General features: G+C 41.6%; 1 protein-coding gene across 1 annotated transcript in view; it reads left to right on the forward strand.

The window, feature by feature from the left end:
- The first annotated feature begins 6,368 nt into the window (after positions 1-6,368).
- The window catches only part of ADA (adenosine deaminase), a 63,880-nt gene continuing 52,597 nt past the window's right edge, over positions 6,369-17,651 (forward strand). Inside the window, exon 1 of the mRNA XM_075277068.1 lies at positions 6,369-6,494. Within this exon, the coding sequence (XP_075133169.1) occupies positions 6,369-6,494 (126 nt within the window). The remainder of the gene's footprint in view (positions 6,495-17,651) is intronic.

Consider the following 17,651-nt stretch of genomic DNA (forward strand, 5'->3'; position numbering starts at 1 on the left):
CTATTAGGGGAGGGGGACTGAAGCAGGTGTTAGGAGCATTATGATACAGATGTCCAACAGGCAATAAAAATCTGAATGACAGTGAACTGTGTTTAAGTGTTTGGGGCTAGTGCATATGGACGAAGCCGCATCTGCATGTGTTGGCTGAAGATTGCACGACTGGGAAGGTTAGGGAGCATTCCCATGTAATGGCACCCACACTGGCAAAAAGCAATAAGTGAGCAAGTACCCTAACATACACAATTGTGCAATAATTGGTCACACATGTACACAGAGTGTTATCCACATATGGTAACTGCATGATCTGAACTCGCCCTGACTTGAGACTTGGTTGATGCACTACCGAGATGTGGCCAAAAAGTTTAAGCATTGTCACATGTTTGCCACATGGCAGCTCCTATACGAGAGGCTACCCTGCCTAACTTGTAACCAGACTTTGTTCACAGTATATTCATTTTCTCTCCTAATATGTGAACAGGGGGAATAGGAAGATAGTGGTTTATACTGACTTTGGCTGATAAGGTTTCCCACTTTATTGATCTCTCTTTCCTTAGCTGTCTATCCACAGTATATTTGTCTGAAGCCAGGCTCTGTTGAAACTTCAGATTGTAGCATGACACTAAAGGGTTAAAGCATCTCTTCACTGTTTCTTAGCCCGCAGAAATACATGTGGGGGGGACAGTCAGGGAGAGCACACAAAATCATAGCAGGATATGTAGTTTGCTGCCACAGCTGTGAAGGGAGGTGAATGTGAACAACAATCTCATGGAACTGTACATGATGCAAAAAATGAGTGTGTGTACCGGTAAAATAGCTGTGAGTGTTAGAGAGCCCTGCTGTCATAAGGCCCGCTGCAGCTATAGCATTTGTCTTATGGTTAAAATGGCTCTGGAAATAGGGTCTGTCCTTCACTATGGGACACTATGATTTGGGGTACCATTAACAAGACTATTTTATAACCCTGTAGAGCCGTTAAGAATTCTACATTGCTACCTTTGCCCTATAGGAGTTGTCAGTAGAGCCTAGGTTCTGTATATGACAACCAGTAGTACTCTGACTTATATAATGTATCCACTGCCATTGCATTAAGTCTGCCATAAACAGTGATGGCTCCTACTACACCATCTGACATTTCCTCCAGCACTGCTGTCATGATATCACTATAACAGAGTATTGCTACTTATGTAATGTTTACCATTCCAAATGTATAGCCTTAGCACAAGGTGATCTCAAGTCATGTAAAAGTAATCATGCGACCTGTCGCCAGCTTGTTTTCTGCTGTTTTCTATAGATAATGAATATTTTGGCTGTAGGCAGCATTGAAACAAATATTTCTTTCCTCAAATTGTCTTATGAACAACTACTTGCCAAGACGTTGTTCACCTCCTCCCCCCCTCTCAAATATTTCCTGAGCTTATCCACACACTCCAGAGTCCGCTCTCCTTGACTGTATGACTTATCTCATTGCTTCAGGCTTTCGAGGCTTTTTTATCAGGGACATTGTCCTCGGCACCTGTAAGAAGAATTAAGGAGAAATAAGTCCAATATAAGAGCTGAGGCTTTGCTACTGTATTACAGATCTGTGTTGTATGGATCCATAATACAGCACCCATAAATTGATAGGCCCTGTACTCTGCCTCCAATTTTATCACGTACTGTAAGGATATTATTCACTTTGCATGATGTATTTTTGTTAAGTTGGCATAAAGATTATCACATAGTGTCCCACTGCTGGGCCGCACTGTGATGAGCTGGAAATTGTTGTGGAATTGGGCATCAGGTGTTCCGTTTCAATGCAGTGCCTCCACAGGGGAAATGTGGCATTACATGGTTCCTAATGATATCAGTAGTGGGAGTGAAAATGTTTTATTTAAAGGATTTTTCATGGACCAGACACCCCTTTTTAATGGATCAATAGTGGTCACAATGATTTATGGCATATCGAATCAATATATTATACTGTTAATGTTGTTTGCATGTTTCATGTGATGCAGTTTTAGTTGAGCTCCAATACAAGTAAAAGTTGCAGGATGGTGGTGAAACCCTATTCACGTATATTGGAGTACATCTTTATTCCAGGACTTGCCAGTACTCTAGTCAAATGTGATATTATGAGTTGCAAAAATGATTGACCTCATTGTTTAGCTAAAAATGTGAATTGTGCAAAGTGTGCACATTTTGGGTTATCAATCTAAGCATGAATTTACACAGCCCAAATTTCTGGCTGATCAGCGCCGCTTGATGTTGTAGTGTCAATCATTGGCATCAATGAGCACCCATGAAAAGTACAAGTATAAGTGATTTATCGGCTGATCGTCAGTGAATTTAAATGGCACAGTTGTGAGAAACTAGATTTCTTACTGTATGAATGCATGTTCTCAATAATAGGGCCGTATAAATAGGACATTATGCGATTTTCCTCCTTTAGGCAGGAGTAAAGTATTGAAAACCACATTTCTGGGCAGTAATACCGAATAGAAAATGTTGACTGACGCTAACAGAAACATTTAGTCTAGCGCAATACCTGTCTTTATATACACTGTCTATATAGTGTTTGCTTCAGATGAGAAATAGTTGTGATTTATTGGAACTAATAAACTTTTGCTGCAGCTGCTAAGTTGTTATCTAGAAAGTTACTCATTGAAGAGAATTTATAGCATGCTGCTATGATGAAACCAATATTAGTTCATGAGTTGTCCAGTGTATTTACATTCCCCAAATATTTGACATCTTCATCCCTTTCTCTACAAAATGTAGACATTGCTTGAGAAAGCAATATGGCTAAGTTATCCCTATATCTTGTTATCTGACCTGCTATTGTAAGACTATGATATGAAAACTGTAGCCCTCCACCCTAAACATACCCATAGAATTTCCTATCTGTTTTTCTGTTTACCTCTCTTTACATACTTCCCAACTTTTTGGACTGTCAAAGAGGAACAAAGTTAAAAGTTTACTGTGTAAGAATCAGCATATCTATATGCTTGAATAGGCTTTTTAGTAAAATATTAGTAAAAAAAAAAAAAAATACAAACAATATCTGAATATAGACATTTCAAGGTCTAAAAGGCACCAAATTATGACATATTAAATACATGTCTACTATCTGAGAAAAATAGAACATTCTATGTCTCAGCCTGGTTTCATGGATCCCTCAATAGACCTATTTTAGGAATATAATTGGCTGTTAAAAAAGTACATTTTCACGTCCAAATGCAGGGTACGTGAGACTGTAGCCAAGGGCGTTGGAGACTCCAGTGCAGAATCTGCCAAAAATCAGCAGAAGAAAAAGTTCAGCACGGAGGACATTTTCCTCCACCAGCTTCAATTTTAAAAGGGCGGACACCTGACGGACCACATTATACTCAATAGGATCCGCCGGGCTCTGTGTGTGTGTCTGCCTCTCTACACTTTTCCAGCTAACTTTAGGTGCCAGGATTCCGCGTCAAAATCTGGCCCATAAAACCCCACGTGAACCCAGCCTAACAGCACTTATAAAGCAGTTACCCATAGACTATAATGGGGTCTACCGGGTTTCCGCCCAAAAAATCCAGAGAGAAAAGTCCTTCCCGAATGGAATGCAGGCGCAGGTGTGAACCTAGCCTTATTTGAATAGAATCAGAGGTACTTCCGACCTCATACACAACCCCAAGTTAGCCATTTCATCCGAACGCTGTGACGTTCTGGTATCACCCCCCCACCAATCACATACTGATGGCCTAGCCTGTGGATAGGTTATCAGTATAAAAACTGCTGTTGGGACTCAGTTAAGCCCCTTTTAAAATCAATGGGTTCGCATACAGATCATGATTAAAATAGACATCACAAGTATGCTAAAAGGGGTTTCTGGCTTGGAGGGGTAACAAATAGCATTTTCTAGTTAAGTAACAACCAGCACCTGTTGCAGTAGTTACCAAAAAGCCACAATAGTTGACCTTGGCTTTAGCAGTGGAGCCATCTACAGGCCGCATTGATGTACTGCAGGATATTTATTACATTGTGTCTTTTTCTAACTCATCATAAGTATTTAATCGGGATGGCCACTTTCAGACCAATATTGACAAACAAGTGTACAATAGAAAGATATACAATTATCCAATATACTTTACTTACATATTTCTAGATCTCTGCTTGCTGTCATTCATTCTGTTACTTCTAGACTCTAAAACTCTGACCATGGTCATGTGATGTACACACAGGTGCCGCTCATTATAGTCACAGCCCAGTAATCAGACATCTGCCTGGTAATCAGCTGTGCACCTGTGTGCTCATCACATGACTATGGACCGTAAATCACATGACCAATGTCAGAGTTTTATCCACTAGAAGTAACAGAATGAATGACAGCAAGCAGAGATCTAGAGAACCAAGAGGAATTGATACAGAAAGTATATTGGAAAATTGTGTATCTTTTTATTGTACATTTGTTTGTCAATATTGGTTTGAAAGTGGCCAACCCCTTTAATGTTATCATTACATAGAAGTTGTAAGGTTATATTCCCTCATTTTGTGTCAATAGCAGTGGGTTCATATAGGGTGTCTTGTCAATGAGTGGAACTAGACCACAGTCAGCACAATCTGGGCCTCCACAAAGTAAAGTGCCAGATGTTTCCTGTGTGCTGTCATCGGGCACAACAGTCACGTGATGTAGACAATTTATTTGGGGCATAGTGTGTTTTGTGTGAGTGTATGCCCAGGACAAAGACCTCTGAGTTACTGCTGAGTTCATAAAGAGAGACAACAGGACTTCTATTATATCATTACATTCTTTTACATTGTGATATAATGATATAATAGAAGGTTTCCAATATGGAGCACGTTCTGTAAGCTCTCTTCTCCTATTTTGCAAAAGAGATAAAATAAGTATACAGAACACCCACAGACCCTCCCCCCTAAAATATTCACATCCGTGCACGTTATTTAAAATGTGATATAGATCTGTCTGTCTTATATCTGTCTAGATCAATCTCTCTCTATCTATATACATTTCTCACCATCTACGTATTTAACTTATGTCATCAATTTACCAATACTTCATATCATATACTATATATCTGAAACATTAGGGGGCTCAGAATTTTTATTTATTTTATTTTTTTAATAGGCCGACACCTGCTAGTTTAACCCCAGCAGGTAAGAGGTCCTATTTACTTACAGATTCTCGCTCCTGCTCACAGCTGCCTCCGCTTTCTTTTATGTGGATGAGGCTATGAGTAGAATCGGGGATCGGTAACTGAGGCAGTGGGCCCGCAAACCCCACAAACCATGCTATCATTATACTCTGGAGTCTTTTCAGGCCCAGAGTATAATGACCGGAGGGCCAGGGGAGGTGAGGGAACATTAAAAACACTCTTACCTCTCCTGCACTCTGGCAGGTTTTCGGCCTGTTTGGTGACATCACAGACGTCAAGCAGGCCAGGCCAGCGTCCTTATGTGTTACGGCTGGCCTGGTGCAACAGTGAAGATGGCCAAAATCAATGAGGAGTGTGCCAAAGCCAGGGAAAGGTAAGTAACCGTGTTATTTATGTTTGTATCCTCCCCTGGGTCTCTAATCATTATACTCTGGTGTCTGAAAAGACCCCAGAGTATAATAATAGTTCATGGGTGGTTCACAATGGTGCATGATAATATGTGCAGGGGCCACAATAGGGCATATTAGTATGTGCAGGGGCCACAATGGGGCATAAAAGTGTGTGCAGGGGCCACAATGGGGCATAAAAGTGTGTGCAGGGGCCACAATGGGGCATAATAGTGTGTCAGGAATGCGATGTGTGTGGGGAGGGGGCGGGGGGGTGTTAATGCGCTGAGGGGGCCCCATGTCAAATGTTGAGACCCCACCATTCCTTCTTATGCCACTGTGTGTATGTATATATATATATATATATATATATACACACACACACATCAATTTACCAATACTTCATATCACATATATACAGTATATGTCATATACTTCAATTCATCAGTACTTTATATCACATGCATTTTCTTATTTTTGTAAGCTCTCGCACACTCACTCTCCAGCTGTTCTCGAACTACAGGTTCCTATAACAAATTGCCTACGTCTGCAGCCTATGCTGCAGTCCAGCAGTTCAGGGGGTCAGTGACAGGTTGGGGACACATTCTTGTGCCTGTGCTGTGTAGTGCTATGTAACGTAATCACTATCTGATGCTGCAGCAGGTTATTAATGATCAGCTCAGACCAGTAAGACTATAATTACCCTCTATAAATACTGTGCAGCTCACACATTGATCCATGCAGGTTATTGCACTGAGCTCTTTATCTCTGCCCAGGATGGGCTGTGTTATATAGAGTCCATGCTCCATAGGCCCAGCACTGGGGGCTGGCAGGTCTAGCAATGCCTACAATGGGCTGGGCCAGTACAGGGGAGGGAGGACTGGAGAAACCTGACAGCGTTATCTGTCAGGCAACACAAAGGGGAAACTCTACTAGCAGAATGGAAGGCAAGGCTTACTACTTGAATAAACCCAAGGTAAATGCATTGTTAAGCTGTATCTGCTCTGTGTTTTAATGCCTACATAGGACTGCAGCAGGAGACCCTAATGCTTGTGCATAATACAAAGCCACTATCAGTGCAATGTGATACAGAGGCATGAATGAAAGGAGCATTATCCCTGACAAGAGTACACGGACCATATTACTGCCTTCAGTTACCTTCATGAGAGCCAATATGGCTTATGCTGGCCGCATAGCAGATGAAACATTAGTGCTGGAAATAATATTACTTATGAATTATTAGATTATTGTATTAATAGAGTGCCTTCCCCTTAAATTGTAGGCTTTAAAAGTTATAGAAACTTAAAGCAAAAGTGGTTAACCATTTTGTTGCTGACCTGAGTCGGTCATTGGTACCTTGTGGTCTCACATCGTGAGATTTGTGTAGGACTGTGTTCACAACTACTGCATTATCTGGAAGGGTTTATTACACACTCCTTTTCATTCACCGTGCATAGTCATACTAAACTAATGAGCACGGGGGTCCTGATTTTGACCCCACACTCTGCTTTCGAAGATCAGCCACGTCCATTGAAATCAAATGTAACTTGGAGGCTTAGTGATCCACACTGGATTTGCATCCAATTACAGCAACATCTGCACTGAGTTTGTATGACCTCTTTGTGCTCGGTTTCCTCTCCATATATTCTGATAGATTTATTGGCTTCCTATGAAATTGACCTTAGTAGTGCAGGATAGACAAGTTATGTTGATGGAGAATACAGTTTATGTACAGTGCTTTGGAATGTATTCATTTTATACATACAAGGAACAATGAGGGATGTCAGTGGGTGATGATCATGGAGAGACCCCCATGTAACCCCTTTTGTAGAATTCACAAAATGCTACAAATAATGCAGCCTAAGGTCGGGGACAGTGGGTGAAATCACCGACGGTTAAGCCAATAAGAATTGTCTGGTGGCAATTTACAGTTGCAGCCTACTTGTATAGGATGTTAAATCCCATTCACATGCAGAGTAGCACATAGGGACTTATACTGGGGGGCTTTAAACCCACATGAGTGGACTGCAGAGAAATCCCTTTTATAATGTAGGTTGTGAGCCCCATATAGGGCTCACAATGTACTTTTCTTCCTATCAGTATGTCTTTATAGTATGGGAGGAAATGCATGCAAACATGGGGAGAACATACAAACTCCTTGCAGATGATGCTCCTGGTAGGATTTGAACCCAGGACTCCGATGATGCAAGGCTACAGTGCTAACCACTGAGCCACCGTGTTGCCCTGATGACTTCAGAGAAATCTGTAGGTGAGTTGCAGGCACAAATTATCCTATTTTGGAGAGTGATGCCAACCAGACTTCAGCATCATTTATGCTGTTTGTAGCCTTACCCTAAGCTGAATCAGAGACGGTGTTTTTAGAATAGTGTGTGGGTGTGGTGTGGTGTGGTGTGGTGTGGTGTGGGGGGGCATTGAAACTGTGGCCAGATCATATGTCTATTATAGTCTGTAGCAAATTTTAAAAAGTTTTTGTGAACAGACTTTTTATATTTCAGCGTTTATGGCATCTTTATCAAAAGCACACTATAAGCATTCTTCCACATAGGCTTTTATAGGACTGCAAAAATGCCAGAAAAGAAACACTTTTTGAAATGTTCCAAGAACTGCCATGAAATTACTGAACGCTCATGGTGTTTTTTCAGGTATTTTTTAAAAAAATAGTTTCTGTGAAGGAGCCCTAGAAGGGGCTGTCCAGGAAAACATGATATCCAATTATCCATGGGTTGTGTCTGGTTTTGCAGCATAGCTCCATTGAAGAGACTGAGACTAAGCTATGGACAAGCGTTTTATGCTCTCCACCGCGAAACCGGTTTTTAAAACCGGACACACTACTGTAGAGTACTGCATGTCCGACTCTGTGTCCGATTTTTAAAAAACTGTTTCGCAGTGGAGAGCATAAAACGCTCACCGGCGCTCACGACCGGACATCTTTCATACCCATTCAAATGAAGGGGTATGAAAGAGTCCTGCAGGTTTCCATCTGCTGCCTCTGTTTTGTGCAGGAAACGGAAACCTGCAGAATGGAGACCAGGCACAGATGTGAACGAGCCCTTCCTTGTATAGCGCCATCATATTCCGCAGCGCTTTACAGACATTGTCAGTCACTGTCCTGTATAGGTCTCATAATCTACATTCCCTATTAGCATGTCCTTGGAGTGTGTAGTGCAAGGAATAAAGAGGCCTTGCATGACAAAGGGGGTGCCCCAACATACTGTATCAGTTCTGTCTATGTAGTGCACTACAGAGGGGTTTGGCTGAGAAGGGCTTACTGTTACTTTGTAGTGAATACATCCTATATATGTAATATTTGGTTTGACAATTAGTATTATTGTTGCTTCTGTACACATGTAGGAGAGGAGATGTTTCTATGAAGTCCCAAAAGGGTATGATTCAGTACGTAAGATATACAATGGCGTATAACATTTCTGGAACATCCAACAGGATATCTGTTCAAGAATTTACATAACACAGTTACATACTTTTTAGCAATACTTCTGGATATCTGCTCAACTGAAATTGGAAAATCTTGCAATGATTGAAAGTGAAAGAACAACACTGAGATCATTTTAGATTCTTCCATTTCAGTTTTCAGAAACAATTCTGACAAATTCAGGCTTGTGCCAGGCAAACACTGCCAAAAAACATATTCCTGTCTAAACTGAAGTGGTTCTGAAGACACTTAAAGGGAGTCTGTCAGCATTGATTACGATTAATGAATGACTGTTTTAGGACACCTCTCCATTTATTTGCTATATTCCTTCTTTAACTGCCCAGCCCTGGTTTGGACTTGGGTCCCTACTCTTTTAAGACGCTATAGAAAGGTGGAGTAGCAACTGGCACTTAAATCCACATAAGAGGAAATACTAGTGTTCTATAGGACATGGGATATATGCAAGTGGTCTCCACAGCAAACTATTCAGTAGTTTACCGAGAAGGGGAAGATGATGAGGGTTGGGACTTAGCCCTGGATATTGCATGTCCTGTTTTTTTTTACTTTGCTTGGAAAGCCCAGGGTTAGGTGTTGGGGACTTCATTTTACTCGTTTTCAAAAAATGGTTTATTGATGTCTCAAGCTCTATCCTAAGCTTTAGGCCTCATGCACACTAACGTGTACACAGTCAGTTTTTCACAGTTAGCACTCTGACCCTTTCATTTCTATGGCCTGTACACATGACCATGTATTTTCACGGTCCGGTGTGTGGAGTCATGAGCAAAACTCAGGACAGTCCTATCCTGTCCATTTTGCGTACAATGCACCCTAATGAATGGGGCGGTGGAGGCACAGGCAGCACACACAGTAACTACTCCATATTAATATGCCTTTTAATTAGGGCTGGGCAATTAATCCAATATCAAAAGTCAAATCAATTAATCATAATTGCTGACGTGGTTATTCCAATTATTTTGCCTCCGTTCCATACTAACACTGCCAATTTCCAATGGATAAGTCACTATCTGTACACTATTCAATCAGGATTGCTGAAACCAAAATTCAGTGGCGTGGCATGAAATATACATAGAAGGAATGTGGTATGTAAAACGGGGAGTGTCCTAAAATATTCATTCATTAATTGTCATCGCATTAAACTATTCAGTTAATTCTGATTTTGATTTGGGTCAAATTGCCTAACCCTACTTTTAATTTTACACTCAATGAACATTGTTTTTGCACAGTTCTTTTCAGACTTCAGTTCGAGATTTACAAACCATTACAGCCAGTAATTAAGGCCTCGTTCACATCTGCGTTTGGATTCTATCCAGGGAAGTCTGCATGAGGACCCCCCGAACGGAATACCGAATGCAACTGCAAGCGGTGTGCCAGTGGAAGCACACAGACCCCATAGACTATAATGGGGTCCGTGTGCTTGCCGCCAGATCTCCGCAGGGATACTAGGCAAGTGAAAATAGTGTGTTTTGGAGGGGGAATGGGGAGTATGGCGGACATAGTAAGGGAGTTACTGGAGTTATTATTTATTTGTGAAAGTGGTTTAGTGATGTCATCAGATGTGTCTCATTGATAGGCTTCAGTCTTTTGCCTCATCATTGTTCGGCACCAGGATGTGGTATATTATCCTCCTAAATACAAAGTAAGAATTTTTCATAGATATATTGTTGGCAGGTAATGTCATACTATTTCCTTTTATTTGTGTTTGCGCGTCCAGTGTTATTGTAGTAATTAGTAATTAGACGTTGTTGTTGATATTGTAGAGACGCCAGATTCCTCAGATGCTGCTGAGAGCACAAAATTGCAGTGTTTGGATCTTGAAGTTATTTTGCAAGCACATAGTTGGAATACTGCTCTGCGTAGGGGAATATCTGGGGGTAGCAATTTATCTGTAGTTTATATATTATATACACAGATTTTCATCACTCACGTTAGCTGCTTGGCTCCCAGAAGATTAGGAGCGACAGCAAGTCACTATGCCTAGACTAGGGTATTCAGTTACACGGTTATGGTACCAAACTAAATTTTGAGTACATCAGGAAATTAATAATTTACCCCTTCCCACCCTGCACCTTACTGTTGCGTCACTGAGTATATTGGTGATGCTCAACACATTTTTCTGCAATGTGTGGGTGGGATTAGCCAGAATGGGAAGGAAGCACCGCGATTTGGCACAGCGTAAACGCCATGGGAAAAATCGCGGCGTTTTACAGTAACTGCAAAGTGGGTGGGATTCTTGTGAATCCCAAGCCCACTTTTGCAGTAAAAATCGCAGCAGGGACATGCTGCGATTTCCAAAACCAGCGCATTTTTGGAAATCGCAGCATGTCAATTATAACTATAGAAACACCCTCCGCATCCCCGTAGATATAATTGTATCAGGAAGTCTGTGGACGAAAACTCTGCGAACTTTCTGTTTAAAGTGATGTGGGAAGAACCGCGATGCGTTCCTGCTGCATTTTTTCCTGCAGCGCTTTATAGCTGCAGGTCGTCCTGTGGGGCCTTACGTAATCCCCCACTATATTTTCCTGTACATATTAGCATCTCACAACATGTGCATGTGGGTGTCTACCATCATAAAGCCGTAGTGACAATGCTGTGTCCATTGTCAGTGCAGGAACCTGTATGGTGAGAGTGAGACCTTGTGTTATTGTTATCACCTGCTAAATGACTCCATATTTTTCACAAGAGCAAACAATGAGAGTTTATGCCAAACTGCTTGTTAAAGGTAAATTATCCTTCCTAAGTTATACTTCAAACTCAGTGAGAACACGCTTGCTCTTTGTACACAATACCATTATGACTACATCAGCTTGTCACTTTCTAGTAACACATGCCTGAAACTTTGATACTATCACCTAAAATTACACTGGAATGAGAGTTTCTTAAAGAATGTGGTGTGTGTGTATGGTGGAACTGAAAAGGAAACATGGTCTGCATATGGGGATGTCTATTCATTGCATGTGTCAGGTTGTATGGTTTTGAGTGCCCTGGGCCCATTCCCTCTATGTCAGACAGTTGTGGCTTGACTTACTTTCCATTACTTTACCCCACGGAAGGCCAGGGCAGTAGAACTTTCTGCTTAGAGCGTAGTGCAGTGGCGTAACTACTAGAGGCAGCTGCCACAGGGCCCGGGACATTAGGGGCCCGGTGACAGCCGCTACCGCTGCTATCATTATACTCGGGGGTCTTATCGGATCCCCGAGTATAATGATTGGCGGACCGGGAGAGGTAAGAAACATAAAAAACACTGTTACTTACCTCTCCACGTTCCGTGCAGACTTCGGCCTAGTCGTCTGATGTCTCGTGACCCCAGCCTGCGTCCCGGGTCTTGTGACGTCTGACGTAATTGAAGATCAACTACTTCGGAGGCCGACAGCGTAGGAGACGGGAGATAGGTGAGTAACAGAGGTTTTTTTTTTATGTGTTTCTCCCCCTGGGTCTCCAATTATTATACTCTGGGGTCTGAAAAGACCCCAGAGTATAATAATTGTTTATGGGTGTCCACAGTGGGACATAATACTGTGTGCAGGAGCCACTATGGGGGATAATACTGTGTGGAGGGGCCACTATGGGGCATAATACTGTGTGCAGGGGCCACTATGGGGGATAATACTGTGTGCAGGGGCCACTAAGGGTCACAATACTGTGCAGGGGCCACTATGGGGGATAATACTGTGTGCAGGGGCCACTATGGGGGATAATACTGTGTGCAGGGGCCACTATGGGGGATAATAGAGCGCACAGGAATGCGTAGGAGGGGGTTGGTCGAGGTCTTCAGTGTCGGTCGGGGGGAGGGGGGGGGGCCTTGTCAAAAGTTCGCCACAGGGCGAACTTTGCCACTGACGTAGTGATATTGCAGCTAAGAATTTCACGTGTGTCCGTAGATCCAGCAGGTGGCAAAGCCTCGGCTCCGGAACTGTTAGCAGTACTCCACCTGTCACAGCTATCAACACCTGGAACTTTAGCATTTTTGGGTTTGCATTTTTAAAGTAGATACTGTCTATGCCTCTTCTATATTCAACACTAACCCGCCTGGTCTAACTTGGATACAGCAGGTGGAGCCTCATACTAACAGTCACAAGAAACAGCGCTACCTACTGGATCCACAACACACCTGATTTAAACCACTCACAAAATAATAAACTCAAAATAGACCTAGTACCCTCTACATAAATATATACAAAAAAAACAATTATGGAAAGTCTGAACCTACTCACAAAGGGTATAATTAAAACGCTAAACTTTATTAATCAACAAAGTAAAATAAACACAACAAACCCTCCTAAAATTGTGCACAAGGTGATAATAAAAATAGTTCACACTGAATCCTGATCCACTAAGCTCGTATCCCACAAAAACTCACGTGACTGGGATTGTAACTTAACGGTATTGTTTGTGGTACAATATCGGTATCAGTGGAACTAACAAAACGTAGAACCCCATAAGTTATCTCAGGAGGATTTGTTGTGTTTATTTTACTTTGTTGATTAATAAAGTTTCGAGTTTTAATGATGCCTTTATGAGTGGGTTCAGACTTTCCACTATTGTTTTTTTGATTTAAACCACTCCATTCTACTATCTACCCTATTCTCACAGAGGAACATTCTCACCAACATTTACTAAGTCAGACATGTGGTGTTACCACCTTTTGGAGCATGCTTACTCTGGAATTACACCGCATGGACAGAAAACCGGACTTCTAGCGACAGAGGTCCAAACAAAAGACCTAAATGTGTGGGAAAACCTCTCTTATAATAGAGGCCGACATGACTATAAGGCGTCAAGCCATAGCATACAAACAGTGTACATTGGGCAGCACCAAAGGGACACCACCCCTTGCACATCCAGATCCCGCCCATTTGAAGAGCCATCGCCCCATCCTCTTTCTAGAAAACACCAAACTGAGATAAATATGATGACAAAATGACAATGTAATATCACACCGTGCAAAAAATCATCAGCATATTCAGAAAAATACACAATAAGGCGCATAAAGCACTAGCACCTTATTTTTGGGCTATAAGCCCACCGCACTTCATAATTCTCCATTAGAGTCTGCTTTAGAGTATAATAACTAGAGATGAGCGAACAGTGTTCTATCGAACTCATGTTCGATCGGATATTAGGCTGTTCGGCATGTTCGAATCGAATCGAACACCGCGTGGTAAAGTGCGCCATTACTCGATTCCCCTCCCACCTTCCCTGGCGCCTTTTTTGCTCCAATAACAGCGCAGGGTAGGTGGGACAGGAACTACGACACCGGTGACGTTGAAAAAAGTAGGCAAAACCCATTGGCTGCCGAAAACATGTGACCTCTAATTTAAAAGAACAGCGCCGCCCAGGTTCGCGTCATTCTGAGCTTGCAATTCACCGAGGACGGAGGTTTCCGTCCAGCTAGCTAGGGCTTAGATTCTGGGTAGGCAGGGACAGGCTAGGATAGGAAGGAGAAGACAACCAACAGCTCTTGTAAGAGCTAAATTCCAGGGAGAAGCTTGTCAGTGTAACGTGGCACTGACGGGCTCAATCGCCGCAACCCAGCTTTCCCAGGATCCTGAATGGAATACACTGTCAGTGTATTCCCGTATACCCGATATATACCCCGATACCCGTTCCAACGGTGTGCCCCCCCACCTTCACCCCAGAAATACCCTGCAAGTCCCCTAGCAATAGAATTGGGGCTATATACACCCACAATTTTTACTACTGGTATACAGTGCCATTGTCTGACTGGGAATTCAAAGAATATATTGGGAATACAAATACCCTCATTTCTTGCTACTGCCATATAGTGCCAGTTTCTGACTGGGAATTCAAAGAATATATTGGGGTTACGTGCACCCACAATTTTTACTACTGGTATACAGTGCCATTGTCTGACTGGGAATTCAAAGAATATATTGGGAATACAAATACCCTCATTTCTTGCTACTGCCATATAGTGCCAGTGTCTGACTGGGAATTCAAAGAATATATTGGGGTTACGTGCACCCACAATTTTTACTACTGGTATACAGTGCCATTGTCTGACTGGGAATTCAAAGAATATATTGGGAATACAAATACCCTCATTTCTTGCTACTGCCATATAGTGCCAGTGTCTGACTGGGAATTCAAAGAATATATTGGGGTTACGTGCACCCACAATTTTTACTACTGGTATACAGTGCCATTGTCTGACTGGGAATTCAAAGAATATATTGGGAATACAAATACCCTCATTTCTTGCTACTGCCATATAATGCCAGTGTCTGACTGGGAATTCAAAGAATATATTGGGGTTACGTGCACCCACAATTTTTACTACTGGTATACAGTGCCATTGTCTGACTGGGAATTCAAAGAATATATTGGGGTTATAAATACCCTCATTTCTTGCTACTGCCATATAGTGCCAGTTTCTGACTGGTAATTCAAAGAATATATTGGGGTTACGTGCACCCACAATTTTTACTACTGGTATACAGTGCCATTGTCTGACTGGGAATTCAAAGAGTATATTGGGAATACAAATACCCTCATTTCTTGCTACTGCCATATAGTGCCAGTTTCTGACTGGTAATTCAAAGAATATATTGGGGTTACGTGCACCCACAATTTTTACTACTGGTATACAGTGCCATTGTCTGACTGGGAATTCAAAGAATATATTGGGAATACAAATACCCTCATTTCTTGCTACTGCCATATAGTGCCAGTGTCTGACTGGGAATTCAAAGAATATATTGGGGTTACGTGCACCCACAATTTTTACTACTGGTATACAGTGCCATTGTCTGACTGGGAATTCAAAGAGTATATTGGGAATACAAATACCCTCATTTCTTGCTACTGCCATATAGTGCCAGTTTCTGACTGGTAATTCAAAGAATATATTGGGGTTACGTGCACCCACAATTTTTACTACTGGTATACAGTGCCATTGTCTGACTGGGAATTCAAAGAGTATATTGGGAATACAAATACCCTCATTTCTTGCTACTGCCATATAGTGCCAGTTTCTGACTGGGAATTCAAAGAATATATTGGGGTTACGTGCACCCACAATTTTTACTACTGGTATACAGTGCCATTGTCTGACTGGGAATTCAAAGAATATATTGGGGTTATAAATACCCTCATTTCTTGCTACTGCCATATAGTGCCAGTTTCTGACTGGTAATTCAAAGAATATATTGGGGTTACGTGCACCCACAATTTTTACTACTGGTATACAGTGCCATTGTCTGACTGGGAATTCAAAGAATATATTGGGGTTATAAATACCCTCATTTCTTGCTACTGCCATATAGTGCCAGTTTCTGACTGGTAATTCAAAGAATATATTGGGGTTACGTGCACCCACAATTTTTACTACTGGTATACAGTGCCATTGTCTGACTGGGAATTCAAAGAATATATTGGGAATACAAATACCCTCATTTCTTGCTACTGCCATATAGTGCCAGTGTCTGACTGGGAATTCAAAGAATATATTGGGGTTACGTGCACCCACAATTTTTACTACTGGTATACAGTGCCATTGTCTGACTGGGAATTCAAAGAATATATTGGGAATACAAATACCCTCATTTCTTGCTACTGCCATATAGTGCCAGTGTCTGACTGGTAATTCAAAGAATATATTGGGGTTACGTGCACCCACAATTTTTACTACTGGTATACAGTGCCATTGTCTGACTGGGAATTCAAAGAATATATTGGGAATACAAATACCCTCATTTCTTGCTACTGCCATATAGTGCCAGTGTCTGACTGGGAATTCAAAGAATATATTGGGGTTACGTGCACCCACAATTTTTACTACTGGTATACAGTGCCATTGTCTGACTGGGAATTCAAAGAGTATATTGGGAATACAAATACCCTCATTTCTTGCTACTGCCATATAGTGCCAGTTTCTGACTGGTAATTCAAAGAATATATTGGGGTTACGTGCACCCACAATTTTTACTACTGGTATACAGTGCCATTGTCTGACTGGGAATTCAAAGAGTATATTGGGAATACAAATACCCTCATTTCTTGCTACTGCCATATAGTGCCAGTTTCTGACTGGGAATTCAAAGAATATATTGGGGTTACGTGCACCCACAATTTTTACTACTGGTATACAGTGCCATTGTCTGACTGGGAATTCAAAGAATATATTGGGGTTATAAATACCCTCATTTCTTGCTACTGCCATATAGTGCCAGTTTCTGACTGGTAATTCAAAGAATATATTGGGGTTACGTGCACCCACAATTTTTACTACTGGTATACAGTGCCATTGTCTGACTGGGAATTCAAAGAGTATATTGGGAATACAAATACCCTCATTTCTTGCTACTGCCATATAGTGCCAGTTTCTGACTGGTAATTCAAAGAATATATTGGGGTTACGTGCACCCACAATTTTTACTACTGGTATACAGTGCCATTGTCTGACTGGGAATTCAAAGAGTATATTGGGAATACAAATACCCTCATTTCTTGCTACTGCCATATAATGCCAGTTTCTGACTGGTAATTCAAAGAATATATTGGGGTTACGTGCACCCACAATTTTTACTACTGGTATACAGTGCCATTGTCTGACTGGGAATTCAAAGAGTATATTGGGAATACAAATACCCTCATTTCTTGCTACTGCCATATAGTGCCAGTTTCTGACTGGTAATTCAA

Source organism: Leptodactylus fuscus, chromosome 6, assembly GCF_031893055.1.
Source record: "Leptodactylus fuscus isolate aLepFus1 chromosome 6, aLepFus1.hap2, whole genome shotgun sequence".
NCBI lineage: Eukaryota > Metazoa > Chordata > Amphibia > Anura > Leptodactylidae > Leptodactylus > Leptodactylus fuscus.